Here is a 27,436-nt window from a genome sequence, read left to right as displayed (position 1 = left end):
AATCAATGTAATAGATCTAGACTAGTGATGCCCAACCCAATTCGAACTAGGGGCCATTTTAATTTCTAAAATCATATCGCGGGCCACATGATCGAAAAGATACAAAAAGAAAAGGAAATTGACCTGAAACTATTTTATAAGAAACCAGTAGTAGATTCTACATTTAGAGTTCCATTTCATAAACGCACACATTTTAAAGGTCATGGTACCAATCCATCATACAAAAAGTGAGGGTCCTAACGTAGGTAAAGATACATTTTAAACTTTTTTAAGGGGCAATTTTCTACACTTTTTGGAGGGCCGGATGAAACCACATCGCGGGCCGAATCTAACCCGCGGGCCAAAGTTTGTGCATCACTGTTCTAGGCTAACAATAAAATGCATTTATAAAAATATAAAAAAAAAGGGGAACGACCTCAATTCGAACTCGTGGTAACCAGAGCTTATGGTTGTATAGTTAACTATTGTTTCTATAATTTCGTCCTATTTCATGTTTGTGTTCACTAATACTCCGACGACGACCTATAAAGGGTACTAATTCAGCCTATAGACCAACCACCACTTCAGTCAAGTACTGAAAGCTGTGATACAAGTTTTTAGGTTTTCCGAACATTTGCACACAACATATTGATGTATTAGCACCAGCACAGATAAAACAGGACTGAATAGATAGATAGATAGATAGATAGATAGATAGATAGATAGATAGATAGATAGATAGATAGATAGATAGATAGATAGATAGATAGATAGATAGATAGATAGATAGATAGATAGACAGACAGACAGACAGACAGACAGACAGACAGACAGACAGACAGATAGATAGATAGATAGATAGACAGACAGACAGACAGACAGACAGACAGACAGACAGACAGATAGATAGATAGATAGATAGATAGATAGATAGATAGATAGATAGATAGATAGATAGATAGATAGATCAATGTCTCAGGCCAGTGGAGAGCGAGTCCCAATCCTTTGGAAAACAATATTATTATCTTTTTTTTTTAAAGCCATCAAAAGTAATCATAAAAATGTTCCTCAAGTGTCATAAAGTGTACCATTGACAACAATGACATATCGCCACTGCCGTGATAAGCACATGAAGTCATAAAGACCAGGAAGTGGTTTGTGCATACATAGGCTACATTTCTCCACAGAAGACCTATAGGTAAACCATTGCTTTTATGGTTTTATTAGGTTGGAGATAGTCGTGCTGTTGTAACGTTATATCAAGATGATTTAGATCAAACGATTAGTTCAATAAATGTAAGTCAATATATTTAGCTATAAAGAAGTTTAGATTTAAACCTTAAATATTCTTGCGGAAAAAAAAACAAGCTTGAAATGAAATGCACTTCAAAATTAAATTATTTTTTCTTTACTGATTCACATTAACTACGGGCCATGGATTAAGAAAAAACCTAGCTTGAGTTTCATCTATTGGCGCCATGGAAATGGAAGCCTGTGTCATTTTTTTGACTGCCGTAAGTTGGAAATTTAAATCTTTTAAAAATTAAAAAGCTTACTTCAACTAAATGTACAGAGGAGAAGGTTACCGCTCTGAGTGACAGTTGTGTGTAGTTTGTACAATACATTCCTTCAAAAATGAAGATTAAGCATGGTAGTGCCATATATAATTATAGACTACTCAAAATTCAAATATATAATGCAACCAAATCTGGCAAAGTTGTGACACAATACCTCTGTACACTCCATACTAATGAATCTGTCCGTGCCCTAGACTTTTTTCTCAAAAGTAAGATTTAGAAGAAAGAAAAAGAGATGAAGGCAACTAGTATTCTACATATTGATCTGTACACCCTTTCACAGATAATCGACCCGTCCAAAAGTGATATTCTGGTGTCCTTATAGGGCGAGAACGTAACTATTAGACACCCACAAAGGGTTTTCATTTAATGGTTAGAGCATCGTTTCTCAACCTGTGGAGCCCTTCCCCATATGAAACCTTTTATATCGGCCAACGCGATACTGTGGGTCTTTTTCAAATCAAAAGGGTCGAACTTCTGCCTAGTGACCTACTATCGTCCAGTTAAGTCTTTTATGTTAACAAATCAAAACAATCCCAGCTACATGACTTGTTGCCTTCCTTAAAGATATATTATAACGATCATGTATTTTCTGATGTAAATGTGCACTAAATGTACCTCAAACTTCTCTCACTTTGAGAAGCACTAGTTACAGTTTGCCAGAAGATCGTATCTTTTCTGCGAGTCAAATGCGAATGTTTGAGAAACACTGGTTTACAGTTAGCCAGAAGAGTGTATGTTTCTGCACGTCAAATGCGAATGTTTGAGAAACACTGGTTTACAGTTTGCCAGAAGATCGTATGTTTCTGCGCGTCAAATGCGAATGTTTGAGAAACACTGGTTTTCAGTTTGCCAGAAGATCGTATGTTTCTGCACGTCAAATGCGAATGTTTGAGAAACACTGGTTTACAGTTTGCCAGAAGATTGTATGTTTCTGCGTGTCATTGATGTATTAGCACCAGCACAGATAAGACAGTGCTGAACAGATAGATAGATAGATAGATAGATAGATAGATAGATAGATAGATAGATAGATAGATCAGTGTCTTAGGCCAGTGGAGAGCGAGTCCGTATGTTTCTTTCTGCGCGTCAAATGCGAATGTTTGAGAAACACTGGTTTACAGTTTAAAAAAAGATCGTATGTTCTGCGCGTCAAATGCGAATGTTTGAGAAACACTGGTTTACAGTTTAAAAAAAGATCGTATGTTCTGCGCGTCAAATGCGAATGTTTGAGAAACACTGGTTTACAGTTTAAAAAAAGATCGTATGTTCTGCGCGTCAAATGCGAATGTTTGAGAAACACTGGTTTACAGTTTAAAAAAAGATCGTATGTTCTGCGCGTCAAATGCGAATGTTTGAGAAACACTGGTTTATGGTGTGTTAGGAAGTCGTATATTTAGAATGTGATCAATTTTTTTTTAAACCAGGGGACGTAATTTATCAATGTCTTACAGAATAAACACAACTGCGAGAAATAAGATTGTACAATGAGTTTTCAATGAAATAACATGCTGTGTATAAAAGATATTATAGGCCTATAGTCGCTAGAGCATTCTCATTGCTCTATATCTTCAGCAATATATAGTGGGGAGACGGTTTGGTCTAATTTCTCTTCGTTGTTACCTGATTACTGTTAATAACAAGAAAGCAGCATAAATATATCTATTTTAACACAGTCTACTCTGTATAAACATGTAGGCCTACAGTTATTATAAAGAAATATACATGCTAAAGTCAAAGAGGAGAAACGTACGTTGGCCTATTAGCCTTAGAGATGATAGCAGTGAAAGGGTTAAAGATTTTCCTCTGATTGTAGGACTATCTACTTTTAACTGAAATTACATTTGTCTATTTCCAACAGCTTCTACTGATATGGCCTGAAGGAGGTTTCGTACAGGCGCGTAAGTCTAATATTTATGGTGCATTCACACGGAGCGATTAAATGTTGTTGCAGCGACACACTTACAACTAGTCTAAAATTGAGGGGAAAAAAGCTTTTTTTTTAATCGCTGTTGCTGATGTTTTACTAACTTGATATGATTTAGAACCGCTGGCATAAAATAATTAAATGCAGAAGAGTTTTTCGTTTTGATTCATGCAATAAAACAAAAAAGCGAATTTACTTTGAAAACCTCAATCTATGAACAGGTGAAAACGAATTTTTGAATCAAGCATTAAACACACACACTACAGGATAAACAACCAAAATAAAATAAATAATGTGTTTTTTTTAAAGAAAGTTTATATAAGTGAAACTGTACATTTATAGCCATACCGAACAATGAAAAAAAGATTTATTTTTCTTAATCAATATCCAACTAAATTAATTAATTACCAATAATTAATTGACTAATTGATTATTTTTTTATTCATGTTGTCATAGAAAGACTATGGTTCATTTCGAACATCGAACACTTTTTCTTATGCCTGTGTAGCCCTATTTTTTGGAGAGACACTCCCGTCCACATATATTACAGGTCGAGGTGGATATCGCCTTGGTGGTAGAGGAGCTGGCCATTCTAAATATAGCACGCTTTTCTTCAAGAGCTGAGGCCATTATTTTCCCGGTGTTATAGCTTTCTTGGTCACTGTCTCTATCTAGGGCTAGGGCTATGTCTTCGCAATGGTCAGTATCAATGTTCACTGATTTTAAATCCCGTTTTATCACATCCACGTAACGGAGGTGGGGGCGACCAGTTTTTCTTGAGCCAGACGCGAGTTACCCTTACAGAATGATTTTTGGGATGCGATTGTCCTCAATCCGGCGAACATGTCCGAATCAGAGCAGGCGGTGATGTCTGAGGAATGTAAAGATGCTGCGAAGGCCCGTTCGCCCGAGGATCTCAGTATTGCACACTCTTTCTTTCCATGTTATTTTCAGCCCAAGTGGAGTGAATTAAGTTTTCTCTCTTGCTTTGTGTAGGTAGTCCACGACTCACTGTCGTACAGTAGCGTGCTAAAAACGCATGCCTCATAGACCTCCATTTTGGTCGCTGTGGTGAGCTTCTGGTTTTCCAAAATCTCTTCAGGTCATCTTGAATTATAGAACCAATATAGCAGAATTCATTTTCGGCATCCAGCTTGTTATATTCAATGAGGATGGAGGGTTGTGTTGTAGCAGGTGGTCCCATAACATTCATGTTTTATTAGGTACAATAAATAATTGTGTAGTTTCAACTGCATCCAAAAATGGTTGTGGGAGAAATAACCTGTTCAAACTTTGGCGCAGACAGACAGACTTACAGACAGAGTGAGTTGATTTAAGCTTTTTTTTTAAAAACAACAAAAAAACATTCATGTGCGTACACTGGATTGTTAACCCTTAAGATGCGTGTGGTACTTTAGCCTCTAAACATGAACATTGTAATTTCATTGTGTATGTCTTCATTGTAAAACAGCTCAGCACTTTAAGGGTTAATAGCTGCCCGAAATGTGCACGAGCAAAGATAGTCGCTGCAACAAATTGGGGATGTCCCTTTACATGAAACCATTTATTTAAAGAACAATGGAATTTATTACGTTTGCAGTGGTCAATGTTTTTAAAAATGTAAAATGTTTTCTTCACTGGATAATTTGCACGAAATTAATTGTGACATAGCATCATAGATAGGTGACCTATCCGTAGATTGGGAAAGTTTATATTACTTTTATTGTTAAATAATGGCTCACGTCTGACGGTGTCTAACAAATTGAAGTTTGAAAGTTGTTGTTTTATTGTCTAGAATGAAATTCTTTATTTCAAACGTGACCTCTTCATCTGTAGTATACAATTTTGTAACACAACGTTTTCTTTGATAAGAAACAAGATTTTTTTTTTGTCTGCTGCTGCACTGCAGGCCCTTGATTGACATTCTGTGTCATGGACAAGTAGCGTGCTGTTCTCAGCTGCTCTACACTGTCATACAGGCCAGTACTCGAAGCTGCTGCTCCACGGTCATACAGGCCAGTACTCGGAGCTGCTGCTCCACAGTCATACAGGCCAGTACTCGGAGCTGCTGCTCCACAGTCATACAGGCCAGTACTCGAAGCTGCTGCTCCACAGTCATACAGGCCAGTACTCGGAGCTGCTGCTCCACAGTCATACAGGCCAGTACTCGGAGCTGCTGCTCCACAGTCATACAGGCCAGTACTCGGAGCTGCTGCTCCACAGTCATACTGGCCAGTACTCGGAGCTGCTGCTCCACAGTCATACAGGCCAGTACTCGGAGCTAATGATCCAAACTGTCATACAGACCAGCACTCAGAGCTGGGTAAACTGCGTTGTTCAGTTTTCTTTTTCTGAGCTGGAGAAATTGGGACCATTCTAAAAGTAGGCATAAAAGTTTCCTGCAGGGCAGGAGTGGGGTGGCGCACGTTTTTTGACATTCCCAGTATTGGACTACCCTTTGTCGCGGCGAATTCCTCCACTAGCGCACCAGGGAACGGGCTAGTTAGAGCCTAGCTCGTGGACGCCAACCAGTCCGCCCGACACAGCCCGCTAAGGCCGCGCCAGTCAGTTCTTTCTTTGCCCAAAGAGAGACCCGCGAATCAGCCGGGTCACAGGAGAACCCGACCAACCCTCGAGTTGGTGTCCAGCGCTATCCGCTTTTCAGAGAACCCGTGAGTCTCCTACTAACTGTTGCCCCGGGGCCGCACTGGGGGGGGGGCTGGACATAACCCTTTGTTTGCACTTTTACACAAGCCGGCTGCTCATTCATCAGCGGCAAGCAACCAGTACCTCTGGAGAGCGGGGTGTTCACTCGGCGACCACGATGAGGTGGTACTGGAACGCCGAGTTCTAAAAGTAGGAGATTTTGAGTTTGACGGTGGTGTGGGTTTTGTTTTAATTTAGGTGGAGATATAATACAGTTGTATTTCCTTTCCAAATTGGTTCGTTGCAGAACAAAACGCAATAAAAGTTGTTAGTTGTCTTCTATCTTTCTCTCTTTCTCTCTCTCTCTCTCTCTCTCTCTCTCTCTCTCTCTCTTAGCCTACCACGTTCGATTTATCTTTTTCTTTTTTCATTATTTCTTTTTTCATTACGGGGTTCTCTCTAGTCTCTCGCCTTCTTCTCTGCCGTAACCTTTGCACTTTTTTTTTGTTAAGCGTCTACATAAAATAAAGTTGACACAATTTCTAATGTAATATAGATCTAAAATACGCAACGTCTTTCAAGGCAGATTATTGTTTTACCCTTTTTTTTTTAGAAAGTCTCATATTAAGCCATTGAAAAATCTATATCTATACGACTTAACAGATGTAATCATATATAAATCATATACATACTGAATTTTACATTTTAATGTTATTAGAATCATGTGACAGGGGAATGCACTGGAGTCCCGAGAAGCAGACGTGTGAAAAATGTCCAGTGGGCACGTACCAAGATTATCTCCAGTCTGTACCAACAGAATGTAAACGTTGTCCTGATAACACGACAACCTTCATTGAAGGCGCAACCTTAGAAACATATTGTAGAGGTCAGTGCTGGGGAGAAGGGAGTGAGGAAGAATCTGAATAACTGAGAATTTCTTCGAGTGGAGGCGCCTGGATTTAAACATGTTCTCATAGTGAGGAGATGGTGACATTTTGACATAAACAAATTTTGCTTTTCAGAAGAGGAACTGATAGAAGTACAAACAAGCAAACATATAGATAGAGATAGATAGATAGATAGATAGATAGATAGAGATTTATTGATTGATTGATTGATTGATTGAGAGATGAAGGAAAGAAAATTACTGACATAGTCACAAAGTCTATAAGTATTTAGCAAAAAAAACAACAACAAATTTCTGTCACTTTTGAAGATAAAAAGGGAAAAAAATTCTATTCAAAGGAAATTTCCAAATGGACGCTAACAACATTATCATTTAATGAAAGCTCTATATCACATTCTTTCTAATTTGAGAATCAAAAGTTTGGCTTCTGAAGTGTGTTAAGTTTCAATTATTTCATTCCAGTTGACTGCCCAGTAGGCACAGAGTATAACTTTCAGTACTACAATTGCTCTTTGTGTCCTGTTGGTGAGTTTAGGAACGAAGCGGTGCAGGTAATACTATTGGTAGTAATCTATAATATAAAGTAGAATGTAAGAAATTGATAAGTATGTATGTCCCCGCATAAAAATCAAAACCGTTTAACCAATCCTGATTAAACTTGACAAAAGTGTTCCTTAAATTATGGGGGAAACCTAATGTTTGTTTGATGTCCTTCCACAACCAGGGGTTCTAAAAACAATAAAACGACAATTAAACTGATCTACATGTAGCGATATCAGGTAAAGTTTTCAAAGTAGGCCTATTTTATATTTCTTATGAATATGTCGTAAAACTGGTAAACCCATTTTTACATTCTAATTCTATCTTCAAGACAAAGTTTTAAAAATGTGATTGAACATTCACTATGTTTGACAGATCTAAATCCAATCCACTAGATCAGAATAGCTAAGCTAAGGCCCGCAGGCCGCGGTTCATATCCGGCCAGTAGACCTAAATAATCTAGATCTTATGTTTACTTCTATGACCATGTTTCTAAAGTGCAACAGACAGCCTCTAATAACATTTCTACGAAATTAACTAACGAATTAATTAATTCTCAGGCTCTCGAAGTAACCTAACGAGTGCCCCATTCGCTTCATATTGTTTTTCTATCCGCTTTCCACCAAACATTTCCCGTGGGCAACTTTGAGTCCACAGGAAGTGGAATACCCGTCTTGGTAGACCCAGAAAGATTGTAAAACTGACTTGCTAGATGATCAGAACACGAAATATCATCCGTTGCTATTAGCGAAGTGCCTTGTTACGTGACACTTCTATAATTGTAATCTTGTAAGATTGACCGGGCCTCCTTTCGGGGTTGTAGCCAAAGGAATAACGAGGGTTATATTGGTGACATATTTTTTTTTTACATTCAGAGTCCCCTGGCAATAGTTCCAGGCGGGGTTCTTTTTAAACTTTGACTAGAATCAACTTGGCGCACTTTTTTTTTACTTGTGACGTATATGTTTGTAGGTATAGTGTCTGCGAGATGTGTCACCGAGATTTCTATCAATCATGAAAACGTAATATTTCGAGTGTTTGTACGAGGGCAAGGGTTGCCTATCAAATAATTTCCCTTCTTGCGGATTAGCTAGTACATCCACTACACCCAGAAGCAGAAATAGTCGTAGCAAAATCTTTTCAGAAAAAAAAGCTTTTCCCTCAGATTTAAACCTAAGACTACGGGATTCGTAGTTATGCGCTTTTTAAAAATTATTCTTACAGAAGTTGCTGAAGGGTACATTTCACAATGCATGAACCATTACTCGGTTAGATCTCACCATACCCATAGTGCACTCCTCCAGCTCTGGCAATTGATCTATAAAAGTTACAATAATGTTTGCATGACGTTATTGCATTTTTGTTTTCTATTCGTACGGTCACATGAAAAGTTTTCCTATCTGCAGTTTTGTTACTTATGTCCTTACGGCCACACAACAGTAAACTCCGGCTCAAGCGCGTGCATCAAGACAAACAGTGAGTATATTGGATTTAATATTTATAACACTATTAAAAGAAGTAATGGGAGACATGGCTGTTTAGCATTCTTTTATTTCTCTTTTTTTTTTAAACACGTCAAGTTACACTGTAAGTCTGCAAACTAGAAATGAACTAAACGTTTGTTATACTAGCAGTGTAAATATACTTTGACAGTTTTCCTTTAAATGAGGGGAATTTGATAAATGGAGCATCAATAATTAGATCCGCATCCGAAATTGTACAAATATATAAATATTCTAATGAACTGATCGACAGTATCAGCCAACATACTTAAAGCTGGAAGCCGGTGTGAACAGTATAGATGTACAACTTACCATTCAACATCTGCTCTGGGCAGGACATCAAACTTGTAACGGGGGACGACCGCAAGGTCAAAGACGATCCTTTTGGGCGACCTTAAAGGAGGCAGGCGTAACAGAGGGGCTCACCCCACCCCCGGAAGTGCTACAATGATCCACACAAGCGACCTAAGTACTAGCTGGTTAGAGGAAAGTAGCGGGCAGCAGATGGTCTCTTGAAGGGGCAGCAGATGGTCTCTTGAAGGGGCAGCAGATGGTCTCTTGAAGGGGCAGCAGATGGTCTCTTGAAGGGGCAGCAGATGGTCTCTTGAAGGGGCAGCAGATGGTCTCTTGAAGGGGCAGCAGATGGTCTCTTGAAGGGGCAGCAGATGGTCTCTTGAAGGGGCAGCAGATGGTCTCTTGAAGGGGCAGCAGATGGTCTCTTGAAGGGGCAGCAGATGGTCTCTTGAAGGGGCAGCAGATGGTCTCTTGAAGGGGCAGCAGATGGTCTCTTGAAGGGGCAGCAGATGGTCTCTTGAAGGGGCAGCAGATGGTCTCTTGAAGGGGCAGCAGATGGTCTCTTGAAGGGGCAGCAGATGGTCTCTTGAAGGGGCAGCAGATGGTCTCTTGAAGGGGAAGCAGATGGTCTCTTGAAGGGGCAGCAGATGGTCTCTTGAAGGGGCAGCAGATGGTCTCTTGAAGGGGCAGCAGATGGTCTCTTGAAGGGGCAGCAGATGGTCTCTTGAAGGGGCAGCAGATGGTCTCTTGAAGGGGCAGCAGATGGTCTCTTGAAGGGCAGCAGATGGTCTCTTGAAGGGGCAGCAGATGGTCTCTTGAAGGGGCAGCAGATGGTCTCTTGAAGGGGCAGCAGATGGTCTCTTGAAGGGGCAGCAGATGGTCTCTTGAAGGGGCAGCAGATGGTCTCTTGAAGGGGCAGCAGATGGTCTCTTGAAGGGGCAGCAGATGGTCTCTTGAAGGGGCAGCAGATGGTCTCCAATGACATGGACAAAAGTCCAATGTCTTCTATTCTGTACTAAATCCAGCCAAAGTCCATATACAATGAGAACAAGCTCTCCTACCTCAAGCTTTATTTCATAACTTTTTTTCAGATGTCACTAAACTACTTCCATTTTAATCTTATTTCTGTTCTTCGTCACGTCACTGATGATGTTTTCCGATATCTTGAAATATTTACGCACTGAACTTATGACATTTGGATATTTCTTCAGAATTGAAGATTACTATATCCAATCCCAAACCTGCTGCAGGTTCGAACCCGGGACCCATCAACACGACAGTGAAGAGCGCATACCTCACGATAAGTTAGTTATAGTCATTGATATCGAAATATCGGGTGTAGTCAGTGCAAACGCGAGCCATCTAGCCACTAGCCAGTGGGTTAAAGCAAGCAATATGACCAATGCAGTTGTTAAAAGTTAGCAGCGTTGCCTGTTCAGTGGATAAAAGCTAGCAGCGTGGCCTGTTTAATTGATAAAAGCTAGCAGCGTGGCCTGTTCAGTGGATAAAAGTTAGCAGCGTGGCCTGTTCAGTGGATAAAAGCTAGCAGCGTGACCTGTTCAGTGGATAAAAGTTAGCAGCGTGGCGTGTTCAGTGGATAAAAGCTAGCAGCGTGACCTGTTCAGTGGATAAAAGTTAGCAGCGTGGCCTGTTCAGTGGATAAAAGTTAGCAGCGTGGCCTGTTCAGTGGATAAAAACTAGCAGCGTGGCCTGTTCAGTGGATAAAAGCTAGCAGCGTGGCCTGTTCAGTGGATAAAAGTTAGCAGCGTGGCCTGTTCAGTGGATAAAAGTTAGCAGCGTGGCCTGTTCAGTGGATAAAAGTTAGCAGCGTGGCCTGTTCAGTGGATAAAAGTTAGCAGCGTTGCCTGTTCAGTGGATAAAAGTTAGCAGCGTTGCCTGTTCAGTGGATAAAAGTTAGCAGCGTTGCCTGTTCAGTGGATAAAAGTTAGCAGCGTTGCCTGTTCAGTGGATAAAAGTTAGCAGCGTTGCCTGTTCAGTGGATAAAAGTTAGCAGCGTGGCCTGTTCAGTGGATAAAAGCTTGCAGCGTGGCCTGTTTAATTGATAAAAGCTAGCAGCGTGGCCTATGTTTACAAAACCTTAAATGAAATATTCTTCTCTCCTTTCAGCCAACCCGCCACTGATACAGAAACTGGACATCTCTATTGCATTGTCCTTCAACTTGGGACCGTGTGAGAACATCAACCACGTGACTAGCACTGTCCAACAGAACGTCATATTCCTGATGAGACGTCAGAGGGCGCGCTACCCTGATCTGTGTACATCCGACAACTGTGGCAACATCCGAATCACTATAGGAAGCGTATGCAACGCTAGCGAGGGGGCCAGGGCGCAAATAGACGTCATCAACATCGAGTGAGTAACTTCAGATTGGTCATTCTCATGCATCATAAACACAAAGTTGTCGGTGTGGCACTAGTGGTGAGAGTGGTTGTTGGTGTGGCAGTGGTGGTGGAGCGGTTGTTGGTGTGACAGTAGTGGTGGGAGCAGTTTTTGGTATTTCAGTAGATAACCATTCCTTTGCCCAACACACTGTTTAAGAGTGAAACGTATCCATCATATATAGCTCCTCCTTTGTGGTCAAAGATGAGCAAATTTCTCATTTCCTATGAACACGAAGATAACTGCCACGTCCAATCCTCGCTTTGAAAGCCAGCCGCATACGTGGCATGGGTAGGTTTGGTCAGTTGCAGATAGGCCTGCTTCTTCTCTCAACTTTTTGTTGGTTCGGCGCTCAATCACGCTGGCCACTCTTTTTGCTTCATATCTCGTGGCTCCGACACTCACAGCTTCACGCAATGAGGAGCGATCGATAGCTAGTGCTTCCCAGCCGGAAATATCAATGTAACACTCCTTGAAGGACGCTCTTAAGGGTATCTTTATAGCGCTTGTATTGACCCCACTGGGAGCGCTGTCCTGCACACAGCTCCTCGTACAGAAATCGTTTGGCAAGGCGATTGTTTGGCATGCAGACTACGTGTCCCACCCATCGAAATACGGATTTCTTTTACTGTGGCGAGGATACGGTTCGTGTTAGACAACTGTAGGATTTCAGTATTTGACATGTTGCATCCATTATCATTACAGTGGCAACATACTTGAACTTAAATTGTTCTTATACATTTAACGTTCAAGCGTACTTAGCCAATAGAAGCACCGTGAAAGCACATTCCCATGATTCAACATCTTTATCATTTAATGACGTGTATCTATTTTCGTGTTTCGCTCTTGCTTTGAATAATGTTTAATTTTGATATTTTCATAATGGCGCAAACCTCCCGCAGAACAGCAGGGATGGCGGCGGGAATTTTCTAACCCGGACCGTCTAGACACAGCCCATAGCGCATATCACACGACCAAGCAGCCTTCCATCACATGTACGACCCCATTCCATCCATCCATTTTAATCTGCTGTCCCCCCTCCAAATAAAGTTCCCCTTTCAGACCTTGCGATCTATACGGCAGATGATGTAAAGGTCATCTGTTTCTGTGGCCGACGGTTAACGAGGGTGTCATGTGGCCAGCACAACGACCTACCGCCTTTATTTTTCTCCAACCTCTTCAGAGGCGCCGAAATTTAAAATCCGTCTTCACCAGGAATCGAACTCCGGACCCCCCCCCCCCCGAAGCCACCGAGCCTCCCCCTCCAACTAAAAGCTAGTTCTTATTGTTAGGCATCTAGTATTTAGAACACGTCCATCGCTTTTCTCTTTTCAGCCACGTTTTATATGACAAGAAGGTGGAGCATTATAGAAACACTATCTCTGTGCTGCTTGAAGCCTTTTACGATATGACCATCATCCAGGACTCGCTGGTAAGTGTGTTTTCCCCATCTTTAAATAGAGTGAGACATTTGGACTGACCTTGAGACAAACTAAATTGGGAGGGGGGGGGGAGTAGGGCAGTTACAGTAAACTGCTAACACCCTTCAAAATCGATCTTGCAATTTACAATGACCCAAATCTAATGAGTTTCTGAAGGGCTGTATTAGAAGGTTTTTATATATATATAAATATATATATTATATATATATATTGGCGGGGGGTACCCCTCCCGAAAAAAAAAACCTAGCTACGCCCATGGAAGGCTTCCTGTTCAGAAAGCTAAAGCTAAGGATTAACAGCTAGTAATTGAAAGTGCTGACTTTTTACCATCATTTGTATAATGTCCTTGCATCAAGAAAAGAAGACTATTTTTTACGTGATTACGTAGACAAGCTGTAACAATGTTATGGTTATCAAAACACTTTCTCGTCCAAAAGAGAATACGAAGAAAGGGGAGGATAAACAGGGCCTTGATTTATCTATTGATAACTCAAGCTTAGGCTTACGCCCACTAAGAAATAATTAACTATGGAGGAATTAAGGGCCCCATATAACTTAGGGCCTTCTCAAGTCTCAATTCTGCACTAGGGGTAAAGCCACACAAAGGAGGACAAAAAAATACAAACGTGAAAAACTAAGCTTACAATTCAAGGGAGGATAGCATCAATTATTAATAACAATTACTATAGTTAGTGGCATATGGGCCCTATTTTATCAGACGAGGTTGTGAGTTTAAACACATTACAAAGGCCGCATCACAAACAAAGAGATTAGAAACAGGATTAATACAGCAATAGTACCTAACAATGACATGCTAACAAATTACTGTCGAAGAAACAACAAACGCAAACTTAAACTCTGTGACTCTATCACAAGGCAAGGTCCTCTGGGTTCCCTAAGTCCTTTTTCAGGGAGCGGTACCATGGAAAAGAAGAAGAGGCAGAGAAAGCGATGGGAAGACAACATCAAAGAATGGATAGGCGTGTCATTGAAAGAAATTCTATCCTAGGCAAAAGACAGAGAGGAAGGGAGAAAGACGGTAACAGATCTTGTGTGGTGCCCCAACGTTTCAACAGACTAAGTGATAGGTGAAGGTGGTGAGTTTAAACAAGAAAAAGAAATCCGGACATTCACACTTTGGGCCAATGTCGGACATGACTTCAAAATGGAGGACATGTCCTCCTTAAACTAAGACTGCTTTATTGATCCTACGCAATGCCCATGCTATTATTTATAATTCTCTGCTAACAAACTAATTTTTTGTAGGTCTGTTTTATTCGCACTATTTAAGACTAAAATATATCATCTACTTACAGGCAAATCCACCAATCTGTGACACTGGCCAGATTTTAAAGCTTGATGGAGAATGTGGTAAATGTTATTTTTTTTAAAGATTATCTTAATTTAGTCACATAGAGTGCTCGGTAAATACAACAGTTGATCGTCACTTCTGAGTCAGTGGCATTCTAAATACTGAATAGAAGCAAAACAAGATTTCAAATTTTTAGTCCGCTAACCGCAATCGGCTCAAACGGGGATCATTATATTGGTTTTCAATATTGTAATAGTCTAATGACTTACTATTTTCAATAGCATTTTTTTAATGTATTCAATTCTCGTTACTTTTTAATCCCCCCCCCCCAAAATAAATTGTATTAATGATTTTTTTTTCTACACAGAAAAATGCCAGGCTGGACATTACGCTAATGTCGATAGTGTCAAATGCCAAATTTGTGTGAAAAATGAATATTCTGCTAACCCAGTGAACAACTTTTGCATACAATGTCCACCTAATACAGAGACAGAAGATGAAGGCAGTTCCAGTATCAGCGACTGTAAAAGTATCTGGAATTTTATTTTTTCACACTAAAGTTAACCAGAGTTACCTGCTCTTTGTAAAAACGTTTCATGTTTCAAATCTCGTTTGCGAGCTTAATTAAAGTCAGTAAGGAAGAAAAAGAAGATGAAAACAAGCAAAGTATAACAATAATACTTCACACAAAAAAACAAAGGTTATCTAAGGGGAATAATATAGCTATATCTGTCAACACTGTAAGATTTATTTCCCTTAATCAATATAAAAGATAATTAATTACCATTTATTAATTGTTAAATCCTATACTCTTAAACGAGCAAATCTTGTATGTATGTATATATATTTATATATATATATATATATATATATATATATATATATATAAATTTTATTTCAAAAACGGCTCTAACGATTTTCTTTAAAATTTCAAGGTATGTGCATATTAGTGAGAAAAAAATTCTCAACTCATTGGCCACATCGGGAAAACTCGAGGTCGACCGTTATATCGGTTTGAAAATGCCTCATTATCGAAAAATTAATCTTGGCTAGAATGCTTTATGAATGAAAATTTTCCATGACGTAAACGGGAAAAACGCTGCTTACGTCACTAGGCTTATCGCAGTACACTAAAATATTTCTTTGCAAACAAGAACAAGTTTTAAAGAACCATTAGACCTAATTAAACATTTGCGCACCATCTTACTGTAGATTGATTTATTATAGAACTATGAAAGAAAAGTAATGAAATTAAATGTGCCTATGTATGATTAGTTATTGTGTTTTAAGAGCTTAATAAATTGTTTACTCTTTAATTGCGTAGAGTGGTGTAGATACCTTTTACATTGTTGTTTATTTTGCTGGTGACCTCCAGCTGTCTCGTTCTGTGCTATCTTCTATGTCAGCAAAGGCAAGTTGGCGCCTAAACTGGTCTTTTAAGCGTTACGGTGTTACGTCGACCACTTTTTAGCTCACCAAAAAAGACTGCCTTTGGCATACGTTCGTCTGAGATTCGTCTCCCATACAGGATACTGCTCTGTCCAGCGTAACTGTCGGACTTAAAGAATTCCATCTATACAAAGGACGCGGATACACATTTAAGACCAAAATAAAATCTGCTGCCGAGGACAGACGCAGACGCTAAAAGAAAATCTTAATCGATCACCGCGGACAATGGTTATGCTTGCCCTGTATGTGGCAAAATATGTAGGTCACAGCTGCAATCCTCATTAATTTTCGGACTCGAAGACAAGCCTTATTATTATTATTATTTTGCTGGTGAATTATTACCATGTGTTTATGCTTCGGTGTCTACTGTCCTGTACCAAAACAAAGGAAATGGTTATAACACAGCTTCTCTGCGCCTTACTTGCGAACTTCTTATAGTCCCACAGTCAGGCTGGGCAGGGCACGTATCCCGTATGGGGGACGAACATATTTTTCGGCGTAACAGAGGTGCCCCACGGAAACGTTTCTTTAGAAAACTAATGCAATGATTTAAGTCTATTAAGAAAAAAATTGCCATTTTACTTTGTCACAAAGTGCCTATTTTACCCTATAACGTAGAGATTTGCGTCACTTGATGTTTCTTATATAATACAGACGTTACTTCAAAAAAGAAGATGATTACGTCCTACGCGTCATGCGTCGTACTAAAGCCATAATGAATGTATACTAATTCCATAATTAAATGTCTGAACGTAACCATCTGAGAAGTAACACTGCAAAGACTTTCTTCCAAGCCAATAATAGTAGGCCTACAATAGTTATACGCAAAAGATGGATTGTAAAACTATAAGACGGATGTGAGCTGTGGTTGGTCTAGACTATAGGAGGACTTAAGAGACTTTATATTTAATCGCCATGTGCAATTACATTTAGAACTAACAGAACACTAAAGCAACTCTTCAGATTAGTAGTCTTTATCTGATCGTTCATTTTCGTAATTACAACAATAGCCCAATAGTTTTACGCGAAAGAAGCAATGTAAAACGTTAAGACGTGAGCTGTGGTTTTCTATAGGCCTACTGTTGGGGGGACTTTCTATTCAAATCGCCATGTACAATTACATTGAGAACTGACAGAACGAAAAAGCAACTCTTTGGATTGAGTCTTTACCCGATCGTTCATTTTCGTAATTACAACAATATTCCCTAAATGACTTCGGGTATATATCCTTCCTTCACAAATTATTCATCCGAGCGAGGCTCGGTCACCTGATATTCATGGTTAAATAAGTTAATTTTTAAAAGTTGATTCATATTTTATCAGGAACATTGAATACGTGTGCAATTTTCAACTTGTTCCGAGAATGGGAAATCGGGAGTAATAACGTGTGCAAAACTTGTACCAGGCAGACACGAGTGAGTCAACATAAGATTTGTACAAATGTGCTGGCTGGCTCTATAATGGTAACTAAAACAAAAACATAACAAAATGGTAAAAGGAAGATTTGAAGATATTTTGACATAAATAGATTTTAAAAAATGACATTTTATTTTACAGTACTGAAAAGTGCACACACTATTTATTCAAACAATACTTGCTTATCAATTCTTCAGTCTTTTGTACACCAGAGACACCAAACAGCTTGTTATGTGTGGGTTTGCCTCCATGAATGGAAATCTACTATTAGTTTATTTTCACCTGTTGAATGAAACAAAACAAGAACATAAGACATGGAATGTACCCACACAGTTCAGCACGAGACATGGAATGTACCCACACAGTTCAGCACGAGACATGGAATGTACCCACACAGTTCAACATAAGACATGGAATGTACCCACACAGTTCAACATAAGACATGGAATGTACCCACACAGTTCAACATGAGACATGGAATGTACCCACACATTTCAGCACGAGACATGAAATGTACCCACACATTTCAACACGAGACATGGAATGTACCCACACATTTCAACAAGAGACATGGAATGTACCCACACATTTCAACATGAGAGATGGAATGTACCCACACATTTCAGCACGAGACATGGAATGTACCCACACATTTCAACACGAGACATGGAATGTACCCACACATTTCAACAAGAGACATGGAATGTACCCACACATTTCAACATGAGACATGGAATGTACCCACACATTTCAATATGAGACATGGAATGTACCCACACATTCAACACGAGACATGGAATGTACCCACACATTTCAACACGAGACATGAAATGTACCCACACATTTCAACATGAGACATGGAATGTACCCACACATTTCAACATGAGACATGGAATGTACCCACACATTTCAACATGAGACATGGAATGTACCCACACATTTCAACATGAGACATGGAATGTACCCACACAGTTCAACATGAGACATGGAATGTACCCACACATTTCAACAAGAGACATGGAATGTACCCACACATTTCAACAAGAGACATGGAATGTACCCACACATTTCAACACGAGACATGAAACGTACCCACACATTTCAACACGAGACATGGAATGTACACACACATTTCAGCACGAGTCATGGAATGTACCCACACATTTCAACATGAGACATGAAATGTACCCACACATTTCAGCACGAGACATGGAATGTACACACACATTTCAACACGAGACATGGAATGTACCCACACATTTCAACACGAGACATGAAATGTACCCACACATTTCAACACGAGACATGGAATGTACACACACATTTCAACATGAGACATGGAATGTACCCACACATTTCAACACGAGACATTGAATGTACCCACACATTTCAACATGAGACATGCAATGTACCCACACATTTCAACACGAGACATGAAATGTACCCACACATTTCAACACGAGACATGGAATGTACACACACATTTCAACATGAGACATGGAATGTACCCACACATTTCAACATGAGACATGCAATGTACCCACACATTTCAGCACAAGACATGGAATGTACACACACATTTCAACACGAGACATGGAATGTACACACACATTTCAACACGAGACATGGAATGTACCCACACATTTCAACATGAGACATGCAATGTACCCACACATTTCAGCACGAGACATGGAATGTACACACACATTTCAACACGAGACATGGAATGTACACACACATTTCAACACGAGACATGGAATGTACACATACATTTCAACACGAGACATGGAATGTACACACACATTTCAACATGAGACATGGAATGTACACACACATTTCAACACGAGACATTGAATGTACCCACACATTTCAACATGAGACATGCAATGTACCCACACATTTCAACACGAGACATGAAATGTACCCACACATTTCAACACGAGACATGGAATGTACACACACATTTCAACACGAGACATGGAATGTACACACACATTTCAACATGAGACATGGAATGTACACACACATTTCAACATGAGACATGGAATGTACCCACACATTTCAACATGAGACATGGAATGTACCCACACATTTCAATATGAGACATGGAATGTACCCACACAGTTCAACATGAGACATGGAATGTACCCACACATTTCAACACGAGACATGGAATGTACACACACATTTCAACATGAGACATGGAATGTACCCACACATTTCAACACGAAGCGTGGAATGTACCCACGAAATTCAACATGTGACATTGCAATAAAACTCAAATGAAATTCATTCATATATATTTGACTAACTCATACACATGCTAGAATTATCCGATTGTTAGCTTGTTTTGTTGGTACTGCATCTCGATCTCAATGTTACTATCGTGGGACGTTACAAAGACATCATCAAAGGCCAATAGAGGCTACATTTGTCAAATTACCTGTCTTCGGCAATTTAGAACTAGAAGCTAATTTTTTTTTCAGATAAAGTTTAAATAAAAAATTAAAACGTCTACCAGATATCTTGATTAAACTCTATAGGGCAACGATTGTTAAAAATGACTTAAGCTGCTTAAAAAGGGTTATCCTTTGATCTCTGAAGTGTTTCACGCTATGCGACAATGAACATTGAAACACAGTCTAATCATTAGTCAAATGAGTTAAGCAGCTAAATCTCTTTAGTAGATGGGCTAATCATTTAATTCTCTGTTATACGTCAGTCTAATTGTTCTGGTTCTCTTTTCACATTAGGTCAACATGTGTCATTGACTTTGAGATTAGGCTCTTTCTCTTTTGATTAGAACGACAGTCATAACATAGTATTACAAAGCTTATATCAACTCACTCCGTCTGTCTGGAACAAAGCTTATATCAACTCACTCCGTCTGCCTGGAACAAAGCTTATATCAACTCACTCCGTCTGTCTGGAACAAAGCTTATATCAACTCACTCCGTCTGCCTGGAACAAAGCTTATATCAACTCACTCCGTCTGTCTGGAACAAAGCTTATATCAACTCACTCCGTCTGCCTGGAACAAAGCTTATATCAACTCACTCCGTCTGTCTGGAACAAAGCTTATATCAACTCACTCCGTCTGTCTGGAACAAAGCTTATATCAACTCACTCCGTCTGCCTGGAACAAAGCTTATATCAACTCACTCCGTCTGTCTGGAACAAAGCTTATATCAACTCACTCCGTCTGTCTGGAACAAAGCTTATATCAACTCACTCCGTTTGTCTTTCTGGTACAAATTTTGTACATGCTATTTCTCACACTTCCCGTTCTCGGATCAAGTTGAAACTTTGCACAATTATTCATTTTCCCTAACAAAGCATGAATCAATTAGCAAAAATTAATTAATTTATTTATTTGATATATAAAAGGGAAATAAATCTTACAATATTGAGATATAAGGGTGCAGCTATGTACTTTTTTCCCTTGTATACGCTTTAGCTTGTTTGATTTTTTTAGAGCATGCTTTTTAAAAATTTGCTTGTATTTGTTTACTGCCCTTTGTTTTGAATATCAGGAAAGACGTCCAATATAATTATAATAGCGGCAAGTACAAGCAGTGCTGTGGTGTTTTGTGTTGTGGTAGTTGCTGTGGCTGTGGTTTGCTGGAGGAGAAAACATTCCAAAAGTAAGTTAGCTTTGAGTAGAAATAATAAAAAAATGTATGAATGAAATTATTTTGTTTCGTGGAAAGATAACTACTTCCATTAGTAATCAGTGATGCTCAACCTAATTCGACCTGCGGGCCATTTTAATTGCCATATCAGCAAAATGGTACAAAAAATAAATTTGATTAGAAACTCGATTGACAAGAACTTACATTAATTAATGGGAAATTTGAAGTTTATCTTTTTAAGCGTCAGAAAATGTCTTCATTGCTCTACTTAAAATTTGAGCAACATTGTAGCTAGCTTTACCCCCAACTTATTTTCTTGTCTCTTTTGGATATATAGCCTATTCCCATCGATCTTCCAATCTCTAGGCGTAGATTAACAATCTTTTATTTGCGTCTCAGACCACGAATGCCGTCATATTTGTTTTGAAATGCCGTTCATAAATTGTTTTGTAAACAGCCAGACTTTCTTTATGAAACAAAATATATTGGCTTATTATCATGTTCTACAAAACAGACCCGTTCAATTTTCCTGGTAGATTCTACATTTAGAGTCCCATTTCATTAACTCATCAATGCCCAATAGTTAAAAGTTATGGTTATTATCCATCAGAGAAAAAGTAATTGGGTTGGGAGGGCGAGGATTTTCTACACTTTGTGCAAACACTTCGGTGGGCCGGATGGAACCGTGTCGCCCCGCGGGCCGTATTTTGGGCATCACTGCATTAGTTCGAATTCATCTTTGTATTATTATTTTGCTATCTTAAAAGGGGAATCTAGACCAACAACCCAGGGATCCCAAAACGTTTTAAAACACCTCCCACAGAAGAATAGAACTCAACACGTCGTACACAACCACTATGTAGAGCACCGAGACGCAAGGAAGAAAATGGAAAGATCAGGTAACTCAATCGTACAGCTATATTTAGCCCTTGATTTGTACGCTGTTTAGACTACAATATGCTTATTAATCTGCTTATTTCGCAAACCGATAAACGGGTGTTATGAACAACTTATGCAGTGTTGGTGTGTGTCTCTATTTTTGTGTGTCTGTGTGTGTCTGATGAAACTGACTAGGATTATCTCAGATGATTAGTTATAGGGGTGGGGGGCTGAATTGGTGACGGAAGATAGGACCAATTGTGGCAAAGTTTGCCGTTCCAGAATCGGCTCGTTGAATCTCCTGAGATTCTACCCAGATTGAGAACTGGAGACAGCAATTACCATCGCCAATTAATGCCTAAACGTTATATGCATAATCCAAGAGTCCAGACTATCGCAGGACTTCTACTAGATAATAAATGTAAGCGATAACGGTCACAAAGTCGGTTGGTATTCATGGCGAAGAATGGCCAATTAGTATTTTAATTTAATTTCTGTTTAATTCTTTTTTTGAAATTCCAACTCCTATCTCACACTTTTGTCACAGTCAAATAGGAAAAAATGTTAATTATTTTGACAATTTTTATTATCAACATAATTTATTAAACATTTTAGAAAGATCACTTCATTCGTTATTGAATTAAATTTTATATATATTTTTTTGTTCAAGGTGTTCAAGAAAATCCTACAACTTATAATGTTTCTTACGACTATCCCTCCAAAGAAAATTGGGAGACTGCTACTCAGCATTATTACAAAAATCCAGGTAAAGTATGCATGTTCATCTATATAAATATGTCTATGGTTCGAACATATTTGTTTGAAATTCTGATCACTAATGACTTGACTTACTTGACCTAATCCTGTGCACTCCCAGGGGAGCATAGGGCCGCAACCACACCTCTCCACCTTACTCGGTTCTGAGCATCATTCTTCATCTGCTCCCATGTCATTCCAGTACCCTTAGATTCACTGATGACTGACCTCTTCCAGGTTTGCTTGGGTCTGCCCACTTTCCTTGTGGGTTCCAGTCAAGTGCCTGCCTTGCAACATTGGTAGCTGGAAAAACAAATAGACCTTTAACCCCCCCCCCTTTTTTTTTTTCCTTTTTTCAGCTAACTCAGTAGCGTTATTTCTTATTACGAATTTTAAAAAATCAATTTTAAAAAGCTTCAAGTGGTAATTTAAGTCAAACCCAATTCTTATACGATATTAAAAAAATGCAACAAATTTTTTTTCAGAAAATATCCCAGATTACGTCACTCCTGAAAACACACTTTATGAAGGTATTCTGATTTTTTTTAATATTTTTCTTCTGTAATACAATTTCAATAGCGCTAGTTCAGTCCCTTAATCACAGACTCATCACTAATTTTCCCACTTGGGATAGACAGAAAAAACAACAACTAAATTTTAACAAGTTGTTACTTACTCTGTACCCGGAACAACTAAGCCCTTTTCACAATCGAATCAGCAGTGGTTAATTTTCCTCCAAACGATTTTTAATCGTATTTTCGTCCATATACGTAGATCTACATCTAGACTTAAATTTAGACTTAAGACTTTGGTCCTCCCGCGCCGCTCGGAGTATAAATCGGCAATCTCAAAAAGATCAGTCCTAGGTGACTTGCACAGCATCTTCTCAGCCTTGGGCTACGAGCTTTAGGTCTTCTAAGAAGTTGCTGATTTTGGTAAACGTGTTATGTCATGTTTAAGGCTTTGTTTCGCGAATCTCATACTTCAGCTTTTCAATTTGTTCAAGCTCTGAATGAACACGGTTGACAAAGATACCTGTTGACGGTCACGTGACTTGTACCCTACACACACACGGCCGGATTTAAATATGTTGAGGCCCAGGGGCAGAAATTTGTGGAGGCCCCTACAATTTTTCAAAACCTTTAATAAAAATCCATTTATGAATAATGAAGTTAATATCTAAAAGTGTGTCATTTTTTAGAAAAAAAAATAGAGTGCTTGTAAATTTAATCCATTTTACTACCTTAAAAAAAAAGTACAATTTCTATATTGTGAGGTTGAAAGTAATGTCAGTAAAAAATGCGATGAAAAAATGTTTAAAAAATAAAATGTAAAAGTTGCTAAGTTGTCAACATTTTGAGGCTGTGTCACAGGCTCTTGTCACAGGCTGTTAAAATCTTTATTGTGGAGGTCCCATTCTTGTGGAGACTCCGGGGCAGTAGCCCCGTCTGCCCTAACCCTAATCCGGTCCTGCCTATACGCATAACTTTGGCTTTGAGATGTATCTGAAGGCTGATTTATAATTGCGTTTCTTTGGAATCTTTTCGTCCATCTTGTATTAATTTAATTGTAGTCCCAAGTAGTGTCATATCGTCTGCAAAGTCAAGTCCGTCAGTCGGTTTGGTTTGTGCAACGGGATACCGAAGGCAATCGGATTCAGTACATAGACGATGTCTTAAAGGAAGAGGAAAGGGGATACACCCCTGTCTGGATGTAAAAGAACTCCGCTGTTCCATCGTCTGTCTGACGCAGAAGCTTGACTTTATGATCACTCCTTTTAGTCAGTTTCAAAGACTTTTTAAAAACGTGATCGAACTTCTTTTTAATTAAACAGACTCAACTTTTATTAGTAAGCTTATAAACTTCAATGTAGATTATGCAGAATTACAAGTGTAATAATAATAACCAGTGATTCACAAACTGTGTTCCTCGAAACCCTAGAGTTCCTTGAGGCCTGAATAGGTGTTCCAGGAACTAATGGAAAAATTAACTAGTGAATTAATCTCTCTAAAAAAAATAAGCCAAGTGTTCCACTAAATACTCAGAACGTGCGAAGTGTTCCGTTAAGGAAAACACTGTGTTCAACAATTTAAACCAAACAAAACGCATTTCCAAACTATTATAAACACATGTTCATGTCTCTAAGTCTCAAACTCCACTCTGACTATCATCAGCCGTTCTCTCCTATTTATTGCCTAATGGTCTTGCAACTGTTACATCAGAATCTATTCAGCCAATCGAAACACGCACACACTCATTGAGCAATAACCAGGGGCAGTGTGGGAATTATTTTTACTTATAATTAATTATACGATGACTACAATTAACTCTATAAATAGGCCTATAAGATATATGTCAAACATGCACAACATGTTTCTTTTCCTATTACATTCACAGAAGAAATCTACACGGAGATTGTCAGTTGAAGAGTTTGAAACATCTTTCGAATTTATCACTACATAGAATGAGTTGCAAAATAAACTTTATAATGATTGTGTTCTTTATTTAAATAGTCATTACCATATCACTCCTGGAGGAAACTCCTTCAACAGTTGCTGTTAGGCTAAACAATGCTCAAAACTGAAACAGTATTTTTAGCGGCACCCAAAAGGAGAAATGCCGCTATTAGTTTTGTGTGGTCTGTCTGTCCGTCCGTCCCATTTAGATCGCAAAAGCTAGAAAATATCTTGAACATCCGATATCAAGATAGTTTGGATCTTCCAAAATTAAAAAATACACCATTTTTACAACTTTTAAACTATTAATAGTTAAGAAGGGAGACTACATTATTAAAGGATTAAAGATTTTAGTATATTCTTGTAGTTATGTGGTATATATGTATATATTTTTTTCTAAAATAATGTTATATAAATATTTGTATTACTAAATTTAGATTTTATGTTATACAAGCTATTAAAATGTTTAATAAATTGTTAACTTTGGTATTAAAAGAAAGAGAATACATTTTGATTGTGTTTGGGAAGAACATATTTTAAAATAACATTTAATAAGCAAGGTTTCTATATTACACACGCACGGTGCAGAATATATGTATATACCTACACATTTAAATTAAAGGGAGAGTCCTCTCCCGTGTGACATTTAACTGAGAGATTGGTCTTTTACAAAACCATATATTAGATAATTATTCAATAACATCAGTTAAGTCAGGTTCACATTGAACCATAGGTTTATGGCCAAAACTTCCTTGAATACATTTGACTATTAAATTAACAATGTAATAATATTGTAATAACTGAAGGGAGGCAACTCAATGAGACATACATGTTTATTTACATGAGAGACACGAGAGACATGTAGAACAACATCTGCCTTGAACACAGCATCTTCATCTCGGTTCTACCACACTTGGGCGGAAATCGTTCTCTCTCCTCTAATCATGTCAACATCCTTCCTCGTCTAGTCACTAATAGTGCGTACCTTCTGCACTGTCTTGGATGGTGGTGTGCATGGCGGGGTTATACCAATATTAACATTAATATATCTCCGTACCCTGTTGTTTCACGTCGTCAATCGGCATAGCAATACACAAATATCCGCAACACTTTCGATACGTACACTTCTCTTCTTCTTATAATGGTGGAGATTGTGTTGTGGTTGTTGATAGGAGATGGTGTTGTGGTTGATGATAGGAGATGGTGTTGTGGTTGTTGATAGGAGATAGTGTTGTGGTTGTTGATAGGAGATGGTGTTGTGGTTGTTGATAGGAGATAGTGTTGTGGTTGTTGATGGTTTGTAGTTTATAGCTTCTAATATTCTGCTGAAAACCTGCCTTTTTACCTGCCTGAGTGGCGACCACTTCGGGTCCAATTTTAAACGTGTGTTTCAACACAATGTTATTACGCCATGTAATAAATTATGTTAATGTAATTTTATTAATTATGTGTATATTTATGTATATTTATATATATATATATGTGAAATAGACTATGTATATGCTTTTTTTTCAAGATTATGTAGATTTAGATGTAGTTATGGAATCAGATTTTTATCTATTTTGCTACTTTCTTCACTATTTAGTTTTCAAAAGTTTTATGTATAATTACTACTTGACTATTTTGTTTTCAAAAGTTTTAGGTATAATTGCTACTTGACTATTTACTTTTCAAAAGTTTTAGGTATAATTGCTACTTGACTATTTACTTTTCAAAAGTTGTATGTATAATTGCTACTTTACTATTCTGTGCTAGAGTGTTTTTAATTTTATTATGTTAAGTCAATTATGATAAAAATTCCACCTTTTTAAGTCTATTCTAGTTCTGGTGTTTGTCTATTGATAATACATGTATGTTCTTTTTGGATTAGCTGAAAAGATATTTTATATATAAGTCCAGTACAACTCACTCTCTGATTAAACAGATTATTTTTTATAAGACCAAGACAACGAAATTTTAATTCAATTATAAATATTTATATTTTATACAAATTACATAAAAAAAAGAAAGCAGCAACAACTAGAAAGCCATGAAAAAGCCATGTGTGAGATCTTCCCCTTCCGAGAATTAATATACCAGCTGCTGTTTTTGGCTTCGGTTAGTGTTGTCGCGGTCAGAAAGAAAAAATGCATCGCATGTTTAAGATTGTTGAATGTCAAAATGAAACCAACAAAATATTTTTTTAAAATACTTTAGATTGGGAAAGAACCCCATATTTACAACTATGTATGTTGATAATGTAGAAATCATTTCCCTTATTCGAAATTAGATTATATAGTCCATTAGCAATAATTAATTGACTAATTTGTTACATTTTTAAT

General features: G+C 38.4%; 1 protein-coding gene across 4 annotated transcripts; it reads left to right on the top strand.

Annotated features, from left to right (window-relative positions):
* Positions 1 to 1,146: 1,146 nt before the first annotated feature.
* Positions 1,147 to 27,240, top strand: LOC106050740 (uncharacterized). Of its 4 annotated transcripts, XM_056018992.1 has the most exons (15): positions 1,148 to 1,275; positions 1,424 to 1,493; positions 3,418 to 3,457; positions 6,848 to 7,015; positions 7,499 to 7,587; positions 8,983 to 9,052; positions 11,500 to 11,746; positions 13,109 to 13,205; positions 14,532 to 14,586; positions 14,895 to 15,056; positions 20,926 to 21,036; positions 21,792 to 21,923; positions 22,574 to 22,669; positions 23,145 to 23,189; positions 25,057 to 27,240. In XM_056018992.1, the coding sequence occupies exons 2-15, from the start codon at positions 1,458 to 1,460 to the stop codon at positions 25,083 to 25,085; spliced, it is 1,377 nt and encodes a 458-aa protein (XP_055874967.1). In that variant the 5' UTR covers positions 1,148 to 1,275; positions 1,424 to 1,457; the 3' UTR covers positions 25,086 to 27,240. The 4 variants fall into 4 exon arrangements, with proteins under 4 accessions (XP_055874966.1, XP_055874967.1, XP_055874968.1 ...); XM_056018991.1 differs by having other exon boundaries at positions 1,147 to 1,493; XM_056018993.1 differs by lacking the exon at positions 1,424 to 1,493.
* The last annotated feature ends 196 nt before the right edge of the window (positions 27,241 to 27,436 follow it).

This window comes from Biomphalaria glabrata, chromosome 2 (genome assembly GCF_947242115.1).
Source record: "Biomphalaria glabrata chromosome 2, xgBioGlab47.1, whole genome shotgun sequence".
Taxonomy (NCBI): Eukaryota; Metazoa; Mollusca; class Gastropoda; family Planorbidae; genus Biomphalaria; species Biomphalaria glabrata.
Note: the sequence above shows the minus strand (reverse complement) of the source record. Positions and strands in the feature narration are given on the sequence as shown.